Source organism: Ambystoma mexicanum, chromosome 11, assembly GCF_040938575.1.
Source record: "Ambystoma mexicanum isolate Mex_15411 chromosome 11, UKY_AmexF1_1, whole genome shotgun sequence".
Lineage (NCBI taxonomy): Eukaryota > Metazoa > Chordata > Amphibia > Caudata > Ambystomatidae > Ambystoma > Ambystoma mexicanum.
In genome coordinates, this window is record NC_090934.1 from 1,299,239,876 (window position 1) to 1,299,261,130 (window position 21,255).

The 21,255-nt window shown below is 57.9% G+C and overlaps 1 protein-coding gene across 2 annotated transcripts in view; it reads right to left on the reverse strand.

The window, feature by feature from the left end:
• Window positions 1–6,832, reverse strand: part of SLC24A5 (solute carrier family 24 member 5) — a 146,109-nt gene extending 139,277 nt beyond the window's left edge. The window contains exon 1 of one of the 2 annotated variants that reach the window (XM_069624800.1): window positions 6,461–6,832. In XM_069624800.1, the coding sequence (XP_069480901.1) occupies window positions 6,461–6,602 (142 nt within the window). In that variant the 5' untranslated portion in view covers window positions 6,603–6,832. Of the gene's footprint in view, window positions 1–4,595; window positions 4,744–6,460 lie in introns of those variants that run through there. The other variant, XM_069624801.1, reaches the window with a different exon arrangement.
• Between the last annotated feature and the right edge of the window lie 14,423 nt (window positions 6,833–21,255).

Below are 21,255 nucleotides of genomic sequence, written 5' to 3' on the forward strand. Positions count from 1 at the left end.
CGTAGTATGACGAATTTCTGCTATATAAATGTGCTTTTTATACAATTTGAGAGCATGATTGAACGTCCGCTGATGTCTGTTGTAACTCCAGGTTTGAAAATAGTCGGAGGAGACAGTTTGCCAGCTTCCTGAGTCGGTCTTATTATTTGGTGTAAGAGTTACTCAGCATCCCCATCCTTGTATGACATGTTACTGATATAAAAGGGGCCATCCATGGCTTTCACAAACATTGAATCCTTTACCTTCCATTGGGGTACCAGATTTGCCACACACAGGAGTATCAGGTCATGCACCCATCGAAATGCCCAGGTTGCAAAAAAATAATAAAAAAATTATATATATATATATATATATATATATATATATATATATATATATATATATATATATATATATTTTGTTCTCCACTCATACAGCATATCCAAACATCTCCTGATGTCAATCTACTCACATAGTGTACAAACCTGCCAAAAATATTCACTGTGTTTCAAGCCCTTATAAATGTTTCCATTTCTTCCCTATACCACCCAAGCAACATATTCTATGTAATTTAGCCATGGTCCCAGAACCTCCATTAACAGATTCCTTTTAAATATTAGGAATGTCCGTCCAGCCTCATCAGGAAATATAAGCAAGTTGGGTTGTGAATATCAATAAGGAGGATATCTATAATATTCCTGAGATGGTGTTAATAGGGTTAATCCAATCCCAAATAGGTGCCTTCCATTTCATAATATTGTTTTGTCCTAGGATCCACATTCCAAACAAATTACATTTTTATAAGCCAGTCCAGCACTTCTCTTTTAAACCTGCTTGACAAGCCAAGTGTCTCGATATAGTTGTAGGCTTAGATAGCCTATATCTTAGGGAAAACGCCCCCCCCCCCCACCGTCTTATTTTTGCTTCACGATATGAAGATGGTGTTGCCAATTCACATTCAACTAAGTGTATTCAAGTACCTTTTGGGAGCTCCAATAATTGCCTCCCTGTTTAATCAGCCAGATTGCGAGATCAATTATAAAATACTCCAGGCCATAAAGAACTACCAGAGAAAATGTTTGATTGAGTTTGAACACCGGTTTCACTGAAAAGTCACTATATTATATTTAGTTCTTAATCGACTGGAGTTAACCCACCCTGGTATCGATTTTCTATAACTTTCTTTTCAGAGTTTTTGCTGTTTTATTACTACTCCCAGATGCAAAAAAATCCTTATTGTACTGCAATTCTGCCGATGAACGGCAGTCCAAGTGAAACTCCCTTCTAGTTGCATTGGGTCAAGAAGAGCGATGTGAAGTGGCCATGTGGCACTATTATGTTCTGACATGTTCAGCCAGTGTACACCTTTTAATTCACTATGCTTTGCACTAGGTGGCTTTTAGGTCATTTTTCTCACTAAGTGAGGGCTTAGAAATCCTGCATATAAATCCCTTTGACTTAAATCCAGGTATGGTTTGAAGCCGCCCCTCACAATATGGGGGCACTTAGTGGATGACACCTTTGCCCTTCTTTGGATTGCAAATGTGTAATGAATCACATCTCAAGATATATTATTTAGAGACCTATTTTCTCCTGGAGCAGCTAAGGAGAAATAATAACTCCCTGTCTCTAGAAATGATCTCTCCCAGTCTCTAGAAATGACCTGAAGGACAGGTATTTTGATCCAGAAAGCTATTGGAAAAACAGTAAATGATCATTGGTCAGTTGGTATCTCAAAAACCAAGTCTTCAAAAAGTGCAAAATGTTTATGTAATGCCCACATCTATAAAGTGAACCTATTGCAACATCACTTGATGTCCTAGTCTCTATCTCTGCAGGTTAAGAAATAAAATACCCATTTGTGCATCTCTCACTCATGCCATCAGCCAGATTGATAGCTCGCTGACAACATGCTTACCGCAGGACAAGGATGTGCAGGTTGGAAACCACAGTGATGCCGACTCAGCATTACAGAGACTGATATATATGAGCACTACAAGTGGGTTTGTGAGGATCAAACCCTGGAAATCCTAAGTGGTGCTTAGCGTGTGACACCAGAGACGTAAACTGTACACGGAACAGTGAGGAATACTCCACCCAGAAAGTCCCTCCTAATGGATGGGCAGCGCTATGCCCCTGCCAGGGGTATCCCGGACACAGTCTGCTGGAGGAAAGAAAAGGAGCGAGGGGAAAAAGGTAAGATGAGAGGAAATCATGGAATAGATGCTAGGAACACAGGGAGGGAGGGATGCAGAAGGGGAAGCAGGTTTTGCAATGTCATGTGCACATGTCAGCCCCGTTAGGTGGACCATAGTTCTGCAAAAGGGAGGAGCTGGATATGTCCAAAGGTGTTGTGGTAATTGGGTTGTACTTTCAGGCTAGATTTGAAGAAGGTTCCATGAGTGACGCATGAGTGTGGCAGCGTATGCACACGTGCAGAGTCGGACTGGGGCATGAAATTGTCTAGCACCAATAAAAACATGGCCCACAGTTGCAAATGTCAATTCATTTCTTTTGTGACTGATTTAGTTATACTGCGTGCAAGACAAAGCCCGGAGGCTCCAACAAGACAATACAACAAAAAAACACATCAGAAAAGAATCAGGGGAGATAAGCAGGCTAGAGCAATCCAATGGGATTGTTTGAATAGTACCCAAAAGGGGGCGGGGGTTGATAAATATTAATTTATTCAGCAACAGTGGTCAAAACTACAAGCCACATAGTGAAGCAACTCATAACACGGGCCCACTCTAGCATTTCGCGTTTTTTGGTTCGGGCATTGCCCTATTGCCCTAGAGGCTAAGGTGTGTCACCCCTCCTGGGAGCATAGTATCTCCCAGGGCTCGTGACTTTAGTTAATAAAAGTAATGAGCGGCTTCCCGCTCAGTCTGGAACCAACTGACTCCTGTCTGCTGTGTCGTTCTTTGCAGCGTGTGGCGCTGCGTAGAAGGCAGACGGCCTATCCTGCAAGGCCCTACAAGAGGATGGTGTCTGTTGCATATTGTATACGCTAGCACACGCATGCGCGAGCGGGATCGAGGCTCGCGCATGCGCCGTTAAGAATAAAGGCGGTCCCACGGCAGTTCGCGCCGGGAACCGGAGCAATCACACGTCTCCGGCTTGAGTTCCTGTATGCGTGTGTGGATGCCTGTGTGGCTGTCAGTGTGGGGCCCCTGCCAGCCCCCACGCACATAACAGTGCCCCTGCTGGGCAACGCTGTCCCCATGCCCTCCTGCAGTAGCAGAGCCCCTGCCGGGCAACACTGCTTGAAGGTGCCGGTGCCCCTGCTGGGCAACTCCATCACCATGTCAGTGTCGGCCTGGTGGGTTGGAGGGGTAGGAGCCAGTGTGCCCACAGGCTGGCAGGGTGCTCCCTGTCCTACAATGTTGGCTGGGTGCCCCCAGCACTTGTATATGGTCTGGCTAGACAGCTAATGGTGTCCCCTGCGGTCCGCACTGCCGCGTGCTGGCAACCTAACTGAACTGACTAACCAGGTGATCCTGGTAACTGCGTGTCTCACGTCACTAATCCGGGAGCGGGACACGACATTGGCGACGAGGTGGTCTGAGTCCCCGTGCCTCTTGTGGTGCAGGCTGCCGGGTGGCTGCTCGAGTGCGAAGAAGCGGCGTCGGCCGCGTGTAGTGAAAGTTAAAGCGGCCCAACTTTGAACTCCCTGCCACACACCCCATCAGAGAAGCTCATCCCTACTTGAATTTCAGACGTAGCTACATCAACTTGCTCAAAAAACCCTGTTCGTGTGTGATGTACACTCTTGAAATGTATCTGTATACTCTTTTCAAAGTATTTATTGACATTCCTGTCTTGTATCTGTACTAATCCTGTCCTTTTTCTGTAACCTCCTAAACTAAGCCGTGCATATGCTGTAATTGCTGCGCCCTGATAACCTCGGGGAAGGTGCACATTAGAAATGAATAAACAAACAAACGAAAGTGGGCGTGGCATGCAACGGCCGACTATGTCCATTGCTCCGGATGTCAACCATGAGCATTAAAGCAGTGTTCCAGAATTGACTGTAGAGCCACTGCTGTGGGCTTCTGTATCAACCAATCAGATCAGTGCGAGTCCCATACATACACCATGATATTCGAATCCTGTCTCCCCCTCCCCCACCCATTAATTCTTGAACTTGTAAATCCCGGAATAAAAAAAAAAAGTCATACCAAAAAATAAATAAAAATTTTAAAAAAAAGGGACAGTGATTCACCACCATCTTCTGTGTCATTTTGCCACGCACATTCCCATACCACGTGACTCTGCCACCTGGAGCCACAGTCAGTCACCTCGGCGAGGTGCAGGGACTGCATAGCGGTTCGTGCACAGAAATTCTGTTACTGTATCATTTAACCATAACTCGATAAGCACATGCCAACAGGAGAACACGTTTCCAGCACTTGGCTTTCGTTTAACAAACGACTGCATTCTGGGAGTTGTAGTTTAAAACAAACACTGGATGTGAAAAGAAAAAAAAAAAAAAGGATAGGTGATGCCGAAGTGTGAAAGGGGCATCAAGGACAGGTGCACCCAGACATGCTGCTGCTGTCCCGTACAAAACATGCCGGCTGTCATGAAAAATTCGGGGTGCTCCGGTCACCTACCTTCAGTGTGCATTTTACTGGTATGGCATTTGGCGGCAGGTAGAAAACACAAAACACACATGCAGGAAGAACGGCAAACGTTTGGCAGCTTGAAACTGGATGGCCAGCCTCGTGACCTGGGCTCCGGGCTGTGAGATTAACACATGGGATCCCGTCAATCTCACACGTTATACAGCACAAGTGTCCCTTTTGGTTATGTCGGACATTACATCATAATCTGTCAAAATGGGTGTGTCCCAACTGATAGTTATATAATAGGGACACACATGACTACAAGTCCCAGCATGCGCAGCTGCAGTCTCAAACCTCCGAACACAATAGCATATCCTGATCCAGTTTTACTGCGTGTTGTAAATATCACACCCACGAGAACAAGTTGCACACCTTAAAAGAAAACGCCCAATTAAGCAACACCGGAAAATATGCATAAATACAAGAGACTGCGCCTTCTCGGATTATCATCGTGTGCGTCATCAGGAAGCAATTCAAACAAACTGTTAAAAAAAAGTCCACAGCTCTCTAGTTTCGCGTGGCCATGCGTGAGAAGGCCACACAGTCACGTTATTCTGCCACTTGTAGTTTTGTCTCCCTCCCACCATTTCAAATTTAGGAAAAACACAAGTCCCAGAGTCCAAATGGAAACAAAAACAATGACTGGTTGGCCTTCTCATGCATGACCAAGGGAAACTTGAGGGTGTAGTGGCCCTGCTAACAAATGGCAATATTTTCTCCTGAGCAGTCTACTAGCCTTGTAACATATGGAGAGGTAACATATTCCAGCTTGGAAGTGCTGGTAGTGCCCCATTAACATCCAGGTTGAAGTGGTATAACAGCCTCATTTAAAGTATGGCAGTCCTGTTAAGTGGTGCGACTATTATCCATTTATCAGCGTACATGCCAACATTATCCATTCCATTTGGGAGACACTAATTCAGTTCTGTTTTTTTTTTAACTTTGCATGTTGGGACTTGTAGTCCTTGGTTTATAATGGGGAAATCCAGAACGATGTCTGCCAGAATGCAAAGTTAAAACCAGGACTAGACAAGTGTCTCCGAATGGAATGGATACAGCTGGCATTCATCTGCTGATGGCCGATTCAAAACGCTTGGAACGCTCCAATTAAAATCCTGTGGACGCCTGTGTCTAAGAGTTGACAGGTAGGCTAACCAGCCACTGCATTGTCTGCTGTGAATACCACCAGGCATCAACGCTACTACACACACTTTCTCCTACAAACTGATACAACGTATGATCTTTTAAAGTTAATACCCAGAAGTTTCTAAGCGCGGACCCGGAGAATCGAACCCGTTCTGCTCCTTGTCGTCCTGCTTCCAAGGCGAGCACGTTGCTGCCGAGCTATCCTCTGAAGACATGCCAAAACGATCTATTCCATGTGGGAGACACTAGTCTAGTCCTGGCTGTAACTATGCATTCTGGGATTTGAAGTCCTGGATTTATAATGCCGGCAATCTAGTACTACACGTACCAGCATGCACTAATAAAACCAGGGGTGAACTAACGTCTACGAATGGAAAATATTGGCTTCTATGTACACCACCCGCGCAAACACACACAATAGTTTTCAATAGTCCAAACACCTATTGCCTTTGGCAACCCTTGCCTCCTTGCAATCACTGACGGGTCAGGCTACTGGGAGCATGTAATCGTCAATTAGCTCCAAACTGGCTGAACACAGCCATTTACATAGCTCAAAGACAGACTGGAAAACAAACTTCCTCATCTGCGTGAAATTGGATTAGCAGCATGGAATCCTCCAGCCACAAGCTGTGAAATCGGGAAGTCACACGATTTGATCCAGTGCCGCAGCTCCACAGCCTCGCAGGCGGCCCAAATAACCAACCCACCTGCTTCTCGCCGAGTCCTGACCCGGGGGGCGCGGGCGGTGGCGGCCCTGCAGACCAGGTGAACGACGACGCACAGCAGCAGGAAGAGCGTGAAAGCGCGCAGGCCTAGGCCCCTGTGGTGCGCGGGTAGGGCAGAGTGCATGGCGGCGGGTCCTGCTACCTCTCCTCACACGGCTGAATCCCCAGCGAAAGAACACCCAACAACGGCAAGGCAGAGGCTGCGCACACCCAAGCCACGGGTTCCCAAAAAGAGAGTGGACCGAAAAGCCGCGTCATGTGAGGAGCTTTTGACCCCACCGCGCGCCAATGAAGAATGCGAGCGTGAGGCCTGTGCATTGTTGAAAGGCGGCATTTCTCCGAGGGAATTCCTCTGGGGCAAAACGGGAGAAAAATGTGCTTAAGACTCCCAAATCAGATGATAGCAGATCACGAGGCGCACCACGCTCTCCCCAGCCCCCCTGCAAAGCAGCCTTGTGCGCCGGAAAGATGCGAGGCAGGCCCAAGAAGGGGCAGCTGCCGGAATGATGCACAGAACTAGCCTCGTGGTGTGGTGTGATGTATCCCTAAATAACACCCCCCATCACCATTGTGTACTATCACAAGGACACAATATACCCCAGGAGAAAACCCTGACCTCACTCCAGCTTCTTATACCTCTCTCAGATGGATTTTGGAGGCAGACGAGGGGTTCATAATGTACATGTTAATTGTATCAGGAATGGCCAGAGGTGCGCTCTCTTTGGATGGGAGCTGATATCTCAATGCTACAAATTGGCCAAGCTTGTAACCTCTCCAACCAGTTCAATGTTGACCTTGTAGTTTTTCCGCCCATGACACTGGATGCATGCAGGAGAGATGTGGATGTCGATTTCCCCAAGAGCCAAAAGCCAACCCTTCCGAGGATATCCATGCAAAATATCCACCTCCCTTCCCCCTAAATCCCCCCCCAATCCTCCAGGAGTGTGTCTGAATGAGCCCCTCGTGAGTGCCTGTGCAACGTTAAGATGGATTTCTGAACTCTGATCTCGTGGGCAGAGGTTCAGAAGGCCAGCCTAGTTGCTTGGAACAGGGTAACCTTCTGGACAAGCCAGACCAATCAAGGTAGCATTGGCGGCGGTGAAGACTAGGTTTTAGGAGGGGTGAGGGTGACTGAAAGACCTCAATGAGCACACACAGTAAAGGACACTACAAATCACTCCAGTCAGGTGTATACATATTAAAAATACATGTACATGTATTCAAGGCCTTTGAACTTGAATATCAACAAACAGTAATACTTCAAACCAATACAACACTACTATAAAACATACATACAACACCAAGTGACCTAAATGGTTAAAGCACAGAATGGGTCCACAACCTAAAAGGAAAGGGAGCAAGCTGTGCAAATAGTCTGTAGGCAGTTCTTCATGATTTCCTAACTGAGAGGCAGTGCAGTCCCTATGTAGAGTAGAGCCTAGTGCTCAAATGTACTTTCATGTGCAGGTATACACGATAGTGCAGAAGGGCGAAAACAGGATCTCTTGCAACGGCTGTAGCAGCTCAGAAAGGTGGGTGAGTCGATTGAGAAAAAGTTCACACTATTCATGGAGGGTCTACCCAAAAGAACAGAACAGGTTCCAGGAGTTGGGTGAGGGATGCTAGTGCAGGCTACCCTTGGAAAGGTTAGTAGACCTCAGTGGACACTCGTGCGTAAAAGTGGATGGACATCGGCAGTCGAGTCCATTTCGGTTGCAAGTTCAAATGCAGCAGTTGTGTAGCTCTGCGGCTTTCAGAGGCTTAGATACTGTGACAGTTTAAGTGCCTGGTTTCCCTTTTCTCCCCCTTCTGTCGAGCTCTCCTCACCTGAACTGCCGGAATTGCTGTCGGGGTCCTGCAGACGCCGTCGAAGTAGATAATCCTTCTCCTTTTTCCGATGAGATTGCTTGTCACGGAGGGAGGCCACCGTGACCGCTGAGGAGAACAGCTGTCCGAGGACCTCCCTTCCGGAACCAAGCCGAAATAGGGGAAAAACCCCGAATGGGGAAAAACCCTTGGACTCCTCTGGTCTGTAGCATGGAAGGCGTAGTTCCAGCGGAAAGTAGACTTTCAGCTGAGTAGGAGGTAGGTAATAGACTGGATCCGTATGAGTAACTGAAGGCAACACTGCAGTGGAACAGGGGAATCCTGCAGTGAGGAGCCGGAGGACAGGGCTCCACGAAACGCCCACCAGCCACTGCAACAAGCGGGGCGAGGACTGGAGGAGAGGTAGGCAAATGGAGAAAAGCGCCAGACAAGTAGCGGAGAGAGAAAAGAAAAAGGGTAGGGAAAGGGGTGGCGCCTGTCCGCGGGGACGGGGCTGCAAAAGAAGAGAAACGGTGACAGCAGAGAAAAACTGGAGGGGAGAGAAGGTAAGAGGAACACTCGCTGGAGGGTGCGAGTGACAGAAGCCTGGACAGAGCGAGGCAGGAGCGAAGAAACCGGAAGAGCGAGAGCTTCCAAAGGATAGTTGCAACGCAGGGACCGCTGGGTCGGGAGAGAAGATATACTCCCAGCGGCCCCGCGCTACAAGGAGGAAAAAGTAACAGACACAAAGGAGGGACTAGTACCTCCCGTACCTACGTCCCAAAACCCAGCGCGGAAGAAGCCGCCAGTCGGAACGCCTCCGGGTGACAGATATAGCGATGATTCCCTGGTTGGACAGTGGCGATTTCTGCACTCCTGGTGAATCGATCAGGCCAGTTTCACTGTAGCAGGCTTCAGGGCACAGCAGCAAGGCACCTGCAAAGTTCGTCACCACGCTGGGCGACACGGTAACCGCGTGTACTCCCGTTCATTTCGGGCGCTCTCTTTTTATTCTGGACCTGGGAATGGCAAGTGTACGAAATTTGGTGCGAGAGTGCCATAAACACTGAGCTTGCAAGCTACCAAGTTTCAAGTGTCAACTCGTAACGGCGACGGTTTCAGAGCAAAGATCCTGCGCATGCTGGCCAGTTTACTTGTTGGCCCAGGAACACTTCAGAGGAGGCATACTTGCAGGTTAAGATGAAGGTGCCTTTGCAGACCTTCTGGTTTGATCAGATGCAGAGGGGTCCAGCGGGACAACCGCAGGCTCAGGATGCAAAACCTTCCAGCAGGTCACCATTGGTTCCTCGACTTGGGTTCTTAGTTTCAGGATACTTGGATCCTATCCTAGGTTCAGTGAGAAATCAAGAGATCGACCTGGTATGGGTGTTTGGAGCCTACTCTTATCCAGAATCTCCTTCACCCCAAAACAAAGAGGACCCAATGGGAGATCTGCTCACATACAGGCACAGCAGACGTGGGCCAATCATGGACCACGGTGGTCCCAGTCATTCCCAGCACACAAGAGTCTCTGGCACCCAGGACGTGGATTGGAACTAGACAGTCCAGCCCACATACTGGAGACACACACACAAGGCATGCAGAAGCCCGCGAAAGCTTGGCGTTTCGTGGGAGAATGCATGCACGTATAAGGACTGACCTGGGTCAGGCCTGTGCGAGCTCCCCCCTTCCTTGGCCCTGGCCCGTGTTAAGCCCCCCTTCCTTGGCCCTGGCCCGTGTGAGGCCCCCCCTTCCTTGGCCCTGGGCCGCATGAGGGCCCCCCTCCTTGGCCCACGTGAGGCCCCCCCTTCCTTGGCACTGGCCTGCGTGAGGCCCCCCCTTCCTTGGCCCTGGCCCATGCGAGTCCCCTCCGTTTCCTTGGCCATGGCTCGCGTGAGTCCACCCCGTTTCCTTGGCTGTGTCCTGTGTGAGGCCCCCCTGTTTCCTTGTCTGTGGCCCGCGCAATGCCTCCCCCCCTTCCTTGGCCCTGGCCCACGCAAGGCCACCCCCTCCACCCACCTTCCTTGGCCCTGGCGCGCACAAGGCCAACCCCCCTTCCTTGGCCCTGGCCCACGCGAAGCCAACCCCCCTTCCTTGGCCCGGGCCCGTGAGAGGCCCCCCCTTTCCTTGGCCTGCGCAAGGCCACCCCCCCTTCCTTGGCCCGCATGAGGCTCCCCCCTTCCTTTGCTTTGGCCTGTGTGAGGCCCCCCTTTCCTTGACCCTGGCCTGCACGAGGCCCCCCTTTCCTTGGCCATGACCCGCGCAAGGCCACCCCCCCTGCCTTGGCCATGGCCCGCGCAAGGCCACCCCCCCTGCCTTGGCCCTGGCCTGCGCGAGGCCACCACCCCTGCCTTGGCCCTGGCCCGCGCGAGGCCACCACCCCCGCCTTGGCCTTGGCCCGCGCGAGGCCACCACCCCTGCCTTGGCCCTGGCCCGCGCGAGGCCACCACCCCTGCCTTGGCCACCACCCCTGGCCCGCGCGAGGCCACCACCCCTGCCTTGGCCCTGGCCTGCTCGAGGCCACCACCCCTGCCTTGGCCCTGGCCCACGCGAGGCCACCACCCCTGCCTTGGCCCTGGCCCCCGCGAGGCCACCACCTGTTGGGTGTCTTGACCCACGTTCAAGTTATTAGGCTACAATATTTGTGCTGTGGGGGTAGGAAATCCAAGAGGGTGAAAAAGCCCACATTTGCACAAGAATCCAAGAAAACCGTGCAGTTTTGCGCACACCAAAATGGTCGCCTGACCTGCCACCCACCAGTGCGAAAGTGCTGGGTCAGAAGCGCCATGAGTGAAATGTGGTGCCAAAGGAAAAACACCAATGCCATGTTAAGCAAGGATTATATACTATCAAGCAAAATCTCCTTTTTGAAATGCATTAATTCAAGACAGATCCCAAAAATGGGTGCAGTACCGGCATTTTCCACAAGCATGCGCTAGCGGTCTAAACTCTGACAGGAGAACTGCTACTTCAGAAGCTAATCAGCCTCCTGAGACAGCTGGAAACTTCAAAGCCTTTTTGGTTAATTAAACATTTTAAACACCTGCTGTTCCCTGAAGACAGGCCGATTCAATTAACATTGCAAGAGGCTGGGAAACCTTCTCACCTCAGAACTACACACAAGAAGGCAGGATATCACGTGGCGCTGGTGATTGAGAGGGAGGGGACTTCCTGCAGCCTGCTGAACCCAACACAATAGGCTCTTGCAATTGAATGGGGTATGTTAATTTGGGTGTGGACTGTAAACAGAGCTCTGCCAGCAAGAAGAGACATGTGATCCTTGACTCCCAAGTTTCTGGGGGCGGACCCAAACACTGAAGTGAATTGAATTGAAGGCAAATATATGTTTTATAAGAACACTGATAACTGATTGTAACCAGATGACAGAAATGTGCAATTTGGACATCCTTAATCTAAGAAATGTACCCACAATTTAAGACTAGACTCAACTCTGTACCATGTTCTGAGGCAAAACCCCGCTAATTATTAATACTACTGACACTGTATGTATGCTAGAGACACAATAACTTAGATTAATATGCTCAGGAAGAGGGTACAGGTCTGTGTAAAGATTTGATGAAAAACCAATGTTGCAAAAGCTACCAAAAAACGAAATAAGTTGTCATTTTTGAATGCAAGCTCTTAGGAAGATCAGAGTTGAAGAAGCATGGACCATAAGAAATCTGTAATATGTACATGTAATGTCAAACAACTGTGTATCTGGGAAATATGTGTAGTTATGAAAAATAATTTTCTAAGTTAAAAGCAAAGGGGAGTGTTCTTTCTGTATGCCATAAAGATGACACCTCATGACTCACTCTGACACACAACTCTGTTCTCCAGTGAGAGCACAGAAAATTCTTAAACCTATCAGAACTCTGAGTGGGTTGGGCATAGAAGATGAACCGACCCACCCACTTTCAAAACACATAAAAGGAGACAGTGAAGGACAGGCAGGACATTCAATTTCCATTTCCTTGCGGAGCACGCTGACAGACGACTTCACATCCAGAGATCCAGACTTCAAATCCATCAATCTCCAGAGACCAGAGAGACCAGACCCAGACCAGATCGCTGAGAGCAGAACCAGAGAACCAGTACCCAGTGGCGAGAGAACCGCAGCCAATCCTGACCCGATCCGTGACGAAGTCGCATTCCTGTCCAAAAAATAGTGTGAGTACTCAGCCAGAACTGTGCAAAACCAATCTCTTAGTTTAAAATCTAATTCAAACTATTTTAACCTATTGAGAACTGCATCATAGAAATCGTGTCCCTTCTCTTGATTCAAAGCTGCAAAACTGTCATCTGTCATTTTGAAACTTTAAAATTTCATTTCTGAAAAACTACCTTCACAAAATCGTCCGTATCGCCGGAACCGTCTTTCTACTCCTTATACTTCCTCCGTAATTGCACTCGACACACGCGACTAAATTGCCGCGATTTGACATTTTGCTTCATTCCAGCCACGTGTAAAAACATTTGCCTTTTGCTTCCATCACGGAATTCTGTTTTCAACTTGATAACCATCCCTGAATCATTGATAGGGCTGGCCTGAATTGATTTAAAGTATCTCTCACTCACCCCCAACCCCCTAGAGGGAATTAAAATAATTTTAGCATATTTTCCCTTCTTTGCACACCACATTTAAAGTACTTTGCCTGTGTTTAAAATCATCCTTGTGATCTAAGCTTGCTAGGGGGGAACTGAATTCGGTTTGTACTGTGATTGTATTCCTGAGACCTGTGTGTGTTACTTCCACCTCCCTACATTGCATAGAGGGGGGGTGAATTGGCAAAAAAGGAAAAGTGATTATATTATGTTTTGCTGAAATCATATCAAGTTTATTCCTGTGTTGCTTCTTTTCCACCGTGCATTTCCTTGTACCATATAAAGCATTCTCAGCTACCTTATCCTCTATACTACTCCTAAGTATTTAAACCAGCGTGCTAGTATCATATCATCCATTGTTGATCACTCACTGTCATATGTCTAAGTGTGATATCAATTATTAATTTATTATAAAAGTGCGATATATATATATATATATATATATATATATATATATATATATTGTTTAATTCTCAAATAAACCTTTTAAATTTGCAAAACAAACTTACTTCTTGGCTCAGTGGGGTCAGGGGGATTCTAAGAGAGGGGTGTTATATAAGGGTTGTCATCCAGAGTACACAAACTGGACATAAAAATATATAAATAAGGGCTCCCCTTGAGCAATCCAGACAAGGCACTGACTTAGTGGGACTGCTTGATTGGAGTCGTTAACACACCCCTGCCTTGGCCCTGGCCCGCGCGAGGCCACCACCCCCTGCTTTGGCCCTGGCCCGCGCAAGGCCAAAACCCCCTGCCTTGGCCCTGGCCCGCGCGAGGCCACCACCCCCTTCCTTGGCCCTGGCCCATGCGAGGACCCCCCTTCCTTGGCTCTGGCCTGCGCATGGCCCCCCCCTTTCCTTGGCCCTTGCCTGCCCAAGGCCAACCCCCCTTCCTTGGCCCTGGCCTGTGTGAGGCCCCCCTCGGCCCTGGCCCGCGCAAGGCCCCCCCTTGGCCCGCAAGGCCCCTCCGCCCCCTCCCTTCCTTAGCCCGCATGAGGCACCCCCACCCCCCCTTCCTTGGCCCTGGATCGCACGAGGCCCCCCCCTTCCTTGGCCCTGGCCTGTGCGAGGCCACCCCCTTTCCTTGGCCCTGGCCTGTGTGCGGCCCCCCTCTCCTTGGCCCTGGCCTGCTTGAGGCCTCCCCCCTCTCCTTGGCCCTGGTCTGTGTGAGGCCTCCCCTCCCCCCCCCCCTCCTTGGCCTGCGCGAGGCCTCCCCCCCTCTCCTTGGCCTGCGCGAGGCCTCCCCACCTCTCCTTGGCCCGCGTGAGGCCTCCCCCCTTCTCCTTGGCCCTGGCCCGCATGAGGCCTCCCCCGTCTCCTTGGCCCTGGCCTGCGCGAGGCCTCCCCCCCTTCCTTGGCCCTGGCCTGCGCAAGGCCTCCCACCCCTTCCTTGGCCCTGGGCCGCGTGAGGCCACTCACCCCTTCCTTGGCCCTGGGCCGCGTGAGGCCACTCACCCCTTCCTTGGCCCTGGGCCGCGTGAGGCCACCCACCCCTTCCTTGGCCCTGGCCTGCGTGAGGCCCCCCCCTTCCTTGGCCCTGGCCTGCGCGAGGCCCCCCTTCCTTGGCCCTGGCTTGTGCGAGGCCCCCCTTCCTTGGCCCTGGCCCGTGCGAGGCCCCCCTTCCTTGGCTCTGGCTGGCGCGAGGCCCCCCTTTCCTTGGCTCTGGCCTGCGCAAGACCACCCCCCCTTCCTTGGCCCTGGCCTGTGTGAGGCCCCCCTCGGCCCTGGCCAGCACGAGGCCCCCCCTTGGCCTGCAAGACCCACCGTCCCCTCCCTTCCTTGGCCGTGGCCTGCGTGACACACACCCCCACCCACCTTCCTTGGCCCTGGCCCTCACAGGGCCCCCCTCTCCTTGGCCCTGGCCCGCGCGAGTCCTCCCCCCTCTCCTTGGCCCTGGCCCGCGCAAGTCCTCCCCCCTCTCCTTGGCCCTGGCCCGCGCGAGTCCTCCCCCCCTCTCCTTGGCCCTGGCCCGCACGAGTCCTCCCCCCTCTCCTTGGCCCTGGCCCGCGCGAGTCCTCCCCCCCTCTCCTTGGCCCTGGCCCGTGTGAGTCCTCCCCCCCTCTCCTTGGCCCTGGCCCGCGCGAGTCCTCCCCCCCTCTCCTTGGCACTGGCCCGCGCGAGGCCTCCCCCCCTCTCCTTGGCCCTGGCCCACGCGAGGCCTCCCCCCCTCTCCTTGGCCCTGCCCCACGCAAGGCCTCCCCCCCTCTCCTTGGCCCGCGTGAGGCCTCCCCACCCTCTCCTTGGCCCTGGCCCGTGCGAGGCCTCCCCCCCCTCTCCTTGGCCCTGGCCCGTGCGAGGCCTCCCCCCCCTCTCCTTGGCCCTGGCCTGTGCGAGGCCTCCGCCCCTCTCCTTGGCCCTGGCCCGCGCGAGGCCTCCCCCCCTCTCCTTGGCCCTGGCCCGCGCGAGGCCTCCCCCCTCTCCTTGGCCCTGGCCCGCGCGAGGCCTCCCCCCCCTCTCCTTGGCCCTGGCCCGCGCGAGGCCTCCCCCCCTCTCCTTGGCCCTGGCCCGCGCGAGGCCTCCCCCCCTCTCCTTGGCCCTGGCCCGCGCGAGGCCTCCCCCCCTCTCCTTGGCCCTGGCCCGCGCGAGGCCTCCCCCCTCTCCTTGGCCCTGGCCCACGTGAGGCCTCCCCCCCTCTCCTTGGCCCTGGCCCGTGCAAAGCCTCCCCCCCTCTCCTTGGCCCTGGCCCGCGCCAGGCCTGCCCCCCCTCTCCTTGGCCCTGGCCCACGCGAGGCCTGCCCCCCCTCCCCTTGGCCCTGGCCTGCGCGAGGCCTGCCCCCCCTCTCCTGGGCCCTGGCCCGCGCGAGGCCTCCCCCCTCTCCTTGGCCCTGGCCCGCGCGAGGCCTCCCCCCCTCCATGGCCCTGGCCCACTCGAGGCCTCCCCCCTCTCCTTGGCCCTGGCCCGCGCGAGGCCACCCCACTCTGCTTGGCCCTGGCCCGCGCGAGGCCACCCCACTCTGCTTGGCCCTGGCCCGCGCAAGGCCTCCCCCCTCTCCTCGGCCCTGGCCCGCGCAAGGCCTCTCCCCTCTCCTCGGCCCTGGCCCGTGCAAGGCCTCTCTCCTCGGCCCTGGCCCGCGCGAGGCCTCCCCCTCCCCCTCGGCCCTGGCCCTGGCCCGCGCGAGGCATCCCCCCACGGCCATGGCCTGCGCGAGGCCTCCCCCCTGTCCTCGGCCCTGGCCTGCGCGAGGCCTCCCCCCTCGGCCCTGGCCCGCGCGAGGCCCCCCTTTCCTTGGCCGTGGCCTGCGTGAGACCCCCTTCCTTTCTTGGCCCTGGACCACGAGAGGCACCCCCCATCCTTGGCCCTGGCCCGCGTGAGGCTCCCCGTTCCTTGGCTCTGGCCTGCGCGAGCCCTCCCCCTTTCCTTGTCCCTGGCCCATGCGAGGCCCCCCCTTCCTTGGCCGTAGCACGTGCAAGGCCACCCCCACTTCCTTGGCCCATGCGTGGCTCCCCCCTTCCTTGGCCCTGGCCTGCGCGAAGCTCCCCCTTTCTTTAGACCTGGCCTGCGCGTGACCCCCCTTTCCTTGGCCTGTGCGAGGCCCCCGTTTCTTTGGTGCTGGCCGGTGCAAGGCCCCCCTTTCCTTGGCCGTGGCCCACGTGAGGCCCCCCCCTGCTTCCTTGGCCCTGGACCACGAGAGGCACCCCCCATCCTTGGCCCTGGCCCGCGTGAGGCTCCCCCTTCCTTGGCCCTGGCCCGCGCGAGGCTCCCCCTTTCTTTAGACCTGGCCCGCGCGAGGCCTGCCCCCTCTCCTTGGCCCTGGCCCACGTGAGGCCTGCCCCCTCTCCTTGGCCTGCGCGAGGCCTGGCCCCTCGCCTTGGCCCACGCGAGGCCTGCCCCCTCTCCATGGCCCGCGCGAGGCCTCCCCCCTCTCCTTGGCCCTGGCCTGCGCGAGGCCTCCCCCCTCTCCTTGGCCCTGGCCCGCATGAGGCCTCCCCCCTCTCTTTGGCCCTGGCCCGCGCGAGGCCTGCCCCCTCCCCTTGGCCCTGGCCCACGTGAGGCCTGCCCCCTCTCCTTGGCCCTGGCCCGCGCGAGGCCTGCCCCCTCTTCTTGGCCCTGGTCCGCGCGAGGCCTGCCCCCTCTCCTTGGCCCTGGCCCGCGCAAGACCTGCCCCCTCTCCTTGGCCCTGGCCAGCGAGAGGCCTGCCCCCTCTCCTTGGCCCTGGCCTGCGAGAGGCCTGCCCCCTCTCCTTGGCCATGGCCCGCGCAAGGCCCCCCTTTCCTTGGCCGTGGCCCGCGTGAGGCCCCCCTCCTTCCTTGGCCCTGGACCACGAGAGGCACCCCCCATCCTTGGCCCTGGCCCGCGTGAGGCCTGCCCCCTCTCCTTGGCCCGCGCAAGGCCTGGCCCCTCGCCTTGGCCCGCGCGAGGCCTGGCCCCTCGCCTTGGCCCGCGCGAGGCCTGCCCCCCTCTCCTTGGCCCTGGCCTGCGCGAGGCCTCCCCCCTCTCCTTGGCCCTGGCCCGCACGAGGCCTCCCCCCCTCTCTTTGGCCCTGGCCCGCGCGAGGCCTGCCCCCTCCCCTTGGCCCTGGCCCGCGCGAGGCCTGCCCCCTCCCCTTGGCCCTGGCCCGCGCGAGGCCTGCCCCCTCCCCTTGGCCCTGGCCCGCGCGAGGCCTGCCCCCTCCCCTTGGCCCTGGCCCGCGCGAGGCCTGCCCCCTCCCCTTGGCCCTGGCCCACGCGAGGCCTGCCCCCTCCCCTTGGCCCTGGCCCGCGCGAGGCCTGCCCCCTCTCCTTGGCCCTGGCCCGCGCGAGGCCTGCCCCCTCTCCTTGGCCCTGGCCCGCGCGAGGCCTGCCCCCTCTCCTTGGCCCTGTCCCGCGCGAGACCTGCCCCCTCTCCTTGGCCCTGGCCAGCGAGAGGCCTGCCCCCTCTCCTTGGCCCTGGCCTGCGAGAGGCCTGCCCCCTCTCCTTGGCCCTGGCCCGCGCAAGGCCCCCCTTTCCTTGGCCGTGGCCCGCGTGAGGCCCCCCTCCTTCCTTGGCCCTGGACCACGAGAGGCACCCCCCATCCTTGGCCCTGGCCCGCGTGAGGCTCCCCCTTCCTTGGCTCTGGCCTGCGCGAGCCCTCCCCCTTTCCTTGTCACTGGCCCATGCGAGGCCCCTCCTTCCTTGGCCGTAGCACGTGCAAGGCCACCCCCACTTCCTTGGCCCATGCATGGCTCCCCCCCTTCCTTGGCCTTGGCCTGTGCGAAGCTCCCCCTTTCTTTAGACCTGGCCTGCGCGAGACCCCCCTTTCCTTGGCCTGTGCGAGGCCCCTGTTTCTTTGGTGCTGGCCCGTGCAAGGCCCCCCTTTCCTTGGCCGTGGCCCACGTGAGGCCCCCCCTCCTTCCTTGGCCCTGGACCACGAGAGGCACCCCCCATCCTTAGCCCTGGCCCGCGTGAGGCTCCCCCTTCCTTGGCCCTGGCCCGCGCGAGGCTCCCCCTTTCTTTAGACCTGGCCCGCGCGAGGCCTGCCCCCTCTCCTTGGCCCTGGCCCACGTGAGGCCTGCTCCCTCTCCTTGGCCTACGCGAGGCCTGCCCCCTCTCCTTGGCCTGCGCGAGGCCTGCCCCCTCTCCTTGGCCCTGGCCCGTGCGAGGCCTCCCCCCTCTCCTTGGCCCTGGCCCGCGCGAGGCCACCCCCCTCTCTTTGGCCCTGGCCCACGCGAGGCCTGCCCCCTCTCCTTGGCCCTGGCCCGCGCGAGGCCTGCCCCCTCTCCTTGGCCCTGGCCCGCGCGAGGCCTGCCCCATCTCCTTGGCCCTGGCCCGCGCGAGGCCTGCCTCCTCTCCTTGGCCCTGGCCCGCGTGAGGCCTCCCCCCTCTCCTTGGCCCTGGCCCGCGCGAGGCCTCCCCCCTCTCCTTGGCCGTGGCCCGCGCGAGGCCTCCCCCCCTCCCCTTGGCCGTGGCCCGTGTGAGGCCTCCCCCCCTCCCCCCCTCCCCTTGGTCCTGGCCTGCACAAGGCCTGCCCCCTCTCCTTGGCCCTGGCCCGCGTGAGGCCTCCCCCCTCTCCTTGGCCCTGGCCCGTGCGAGGCCTCCCCCCTCTCCTTGGCCCTGGCCCGCGCGAGGCCACCCCCCTCTCCTTGGCCCTGGCCCACGCGAGGCCTGCCCCCTCTCCTTGGCCCTGGCCCGCGCGAGGCCTGCCCCCTCTCCTTGGCCCTGGCCCGCGCGAGGCCTGCCCCATCTCCTTGGCCCTGGCCCGCGCGAGGCCTGCCTCCTCTCCTTGGCCCTGGCCCGCGTGAGGCCTCCCCCCTCTCCTTGGCCCTGGCCCGCGCGAGGCCTCCCCCCTCTCCTTGGCCGTGGCCCGCGCGAGGCCTCCCCCCCTCCCCTTGGCCCTGGCCCGCGTGAGGCCTCCCCCCCTCCCCCCCCCCCTCCCCTTGGCCCTGGCCTGCACAAGGCCTGCCCCCTCTCCTTGGCCCTGGCCCTCACAAGGCCTGCCCCCTCTCCTTGGCCCTGGCCCTCGCAAGGCCTGCCCCCCTCTCCTTGGCCCTGGCCCGCGCGAGTCCTGCCCCCTCTCCTTGGCCCTGGCCCACACGAGGCCTGCCCCCTCTCCTTGGCCCTGGCCTGAGTGAGGCGTGCCCCCTCTCCTTGGCCCTGGCCTGAGTGAGGCGTGCCTCCTCGAGGCCCCCCCCTTTCCTTGGCCCTGGCCCACGCGTGGCTCCCCCCTTCCTTGGACCTGGCCCGCACGAGACTCCCCCTTTCTTTAGACCTGGCCCGCGCGAGGCCCCCCTTTCCTTGGCCCTGGCCCGTGCAAGGCCCCCCTTTCCTTGGCCGTGGCCCGCGTGAGGCTCCCCCTTCCTTGGCTCTGGCCTGCACGAGCCCTCCCCCTTTCCTTGGACCTGGCCCATGCGAGGCCCCCCCTTCCTTGGCTGTGGCACACGCAAGGCCACCCCCCCCCTTCCTTGGCCCATGCGTGGCTCCCCCCTTCCTTGGCCCTGGCCTGCGCGAAGCTCCCCCTTTCTTTAGACCTGGCCCGCACGAGACCCCCCCTTTCCTTGGCCTGTGTGAGGCCCCCCTTTCTTTGGCCCTGGCCCATGCAAGGCCCCCCTTTCCTTGGCCGTGGCCCACGTGAGGCCCCCCTCCTTCCTTGGCCCTGGACCATGAGAGGCACCCCGAATCCTTGGCCCTGGCCCGCGTGAGGCCTGCCCCCTCTCCCTGGCCCACGCGAGGCCTGCCCCCTCTCCTTGGCCTGCACGAGGCCTGCCCCCTCTCCTTGGCCTTGGCCTGCGCGAGGCCTGCCCCCTCTCCTTGGCCTTGGCCTGCGCGAGGCCTGCCCCCTCTCCTTGGCCCTGGCCCGCGCGAGGCCTGCCCCATCTCCTTGGCACTGGCCCGCGCGAGGCCTGCCCCCTCTCCTTTGCCCTGGCCCGCACGAGGCCTGCCCCCTCTCCGTGGCCCTGGCCCGCGGGAGGCCTGCCCCCTCTCCGTGGCCCTGGCACGCGTGAGGCCCGCCCCCTCTCCGTGGCCCTGGCCCGCGCAAGGCCTGCCCCCTCTCCGTGGCCCTGGCCCGCGCGAGGCCTGCCCCCTCTCCTTGGCCCTGGCCCGCACGAGGCCTGCCCCCTCTCCTTGGCCCTGGCCCACGCGAGTACCCCCGGCCCTGGCCTACTCGAGGCCCCCCTGGCGAGGCCCCCCCAGCCCTGGCCCGCGTGAGGCCCCCCCTCAGTCCTGGCCCGCATGAGGCCCCCCTCGTCCCTGGCCCGCAAGAGGCCCCCCCTACCCTCAGGCCTGGCCCACGTGAGGCACCCCGACCCCTCAGGCCTGGCACGCACGAGGCCCCCAAAAAAGCCCCCCCTTCCTTGGCCCGCATGTGGCCCCCCCTTCCTTGGCCCGCACAAGGCCCCCCTTCCCTTGGCCTGCACGAGGCCCCCCCTTCCCTTGGCCCGCACGAGGCCTCCCCTTCCCTTGGCCCGCACAAGGCCCCCCTTCGCTTGGCCCGCACGAGGCCCCCCCTTCCCTTGGCCGACACGAGGCCCCCCCTTCCTTGGCCCGTGTTTGGCCTCCCCTTCCCTTGGCCCGTGCGATGCCCCCCATCCCTTGGCTCGTGCGAGGGCCCCCATTCCCTTGGCCCGTACCAGGGCCCCCCTTCCCTTGGCCCTGGCCCGCTCAAGGCCCCCCTTCCCTTGGCCCTGGCCTGCATGAGGCCCCCCTTCCTTGGCCCTGGCCCACACGAGGCCCCCTCCTTCCTTGGCCTGCGCGAGACCCCTCTACTTCCTTGGCTACCCCTCCTTCCTTGGCCCTGGCCCGCGTGAGGCCCCCCTCCTTCCTTGGCCCTGGCCCGCGCGAGGCCCCCCTCCTTCCTTGGCCCTGGCCCACGTGAGGCCCCCCTCCTTCCTTGGCCCTGGCCCGCGTGAGGCCCCCCTCCTTCCTTGGCCCTGGCCCACGCGAGGCCCCCGCCTGCCTTGGCCCTGGCC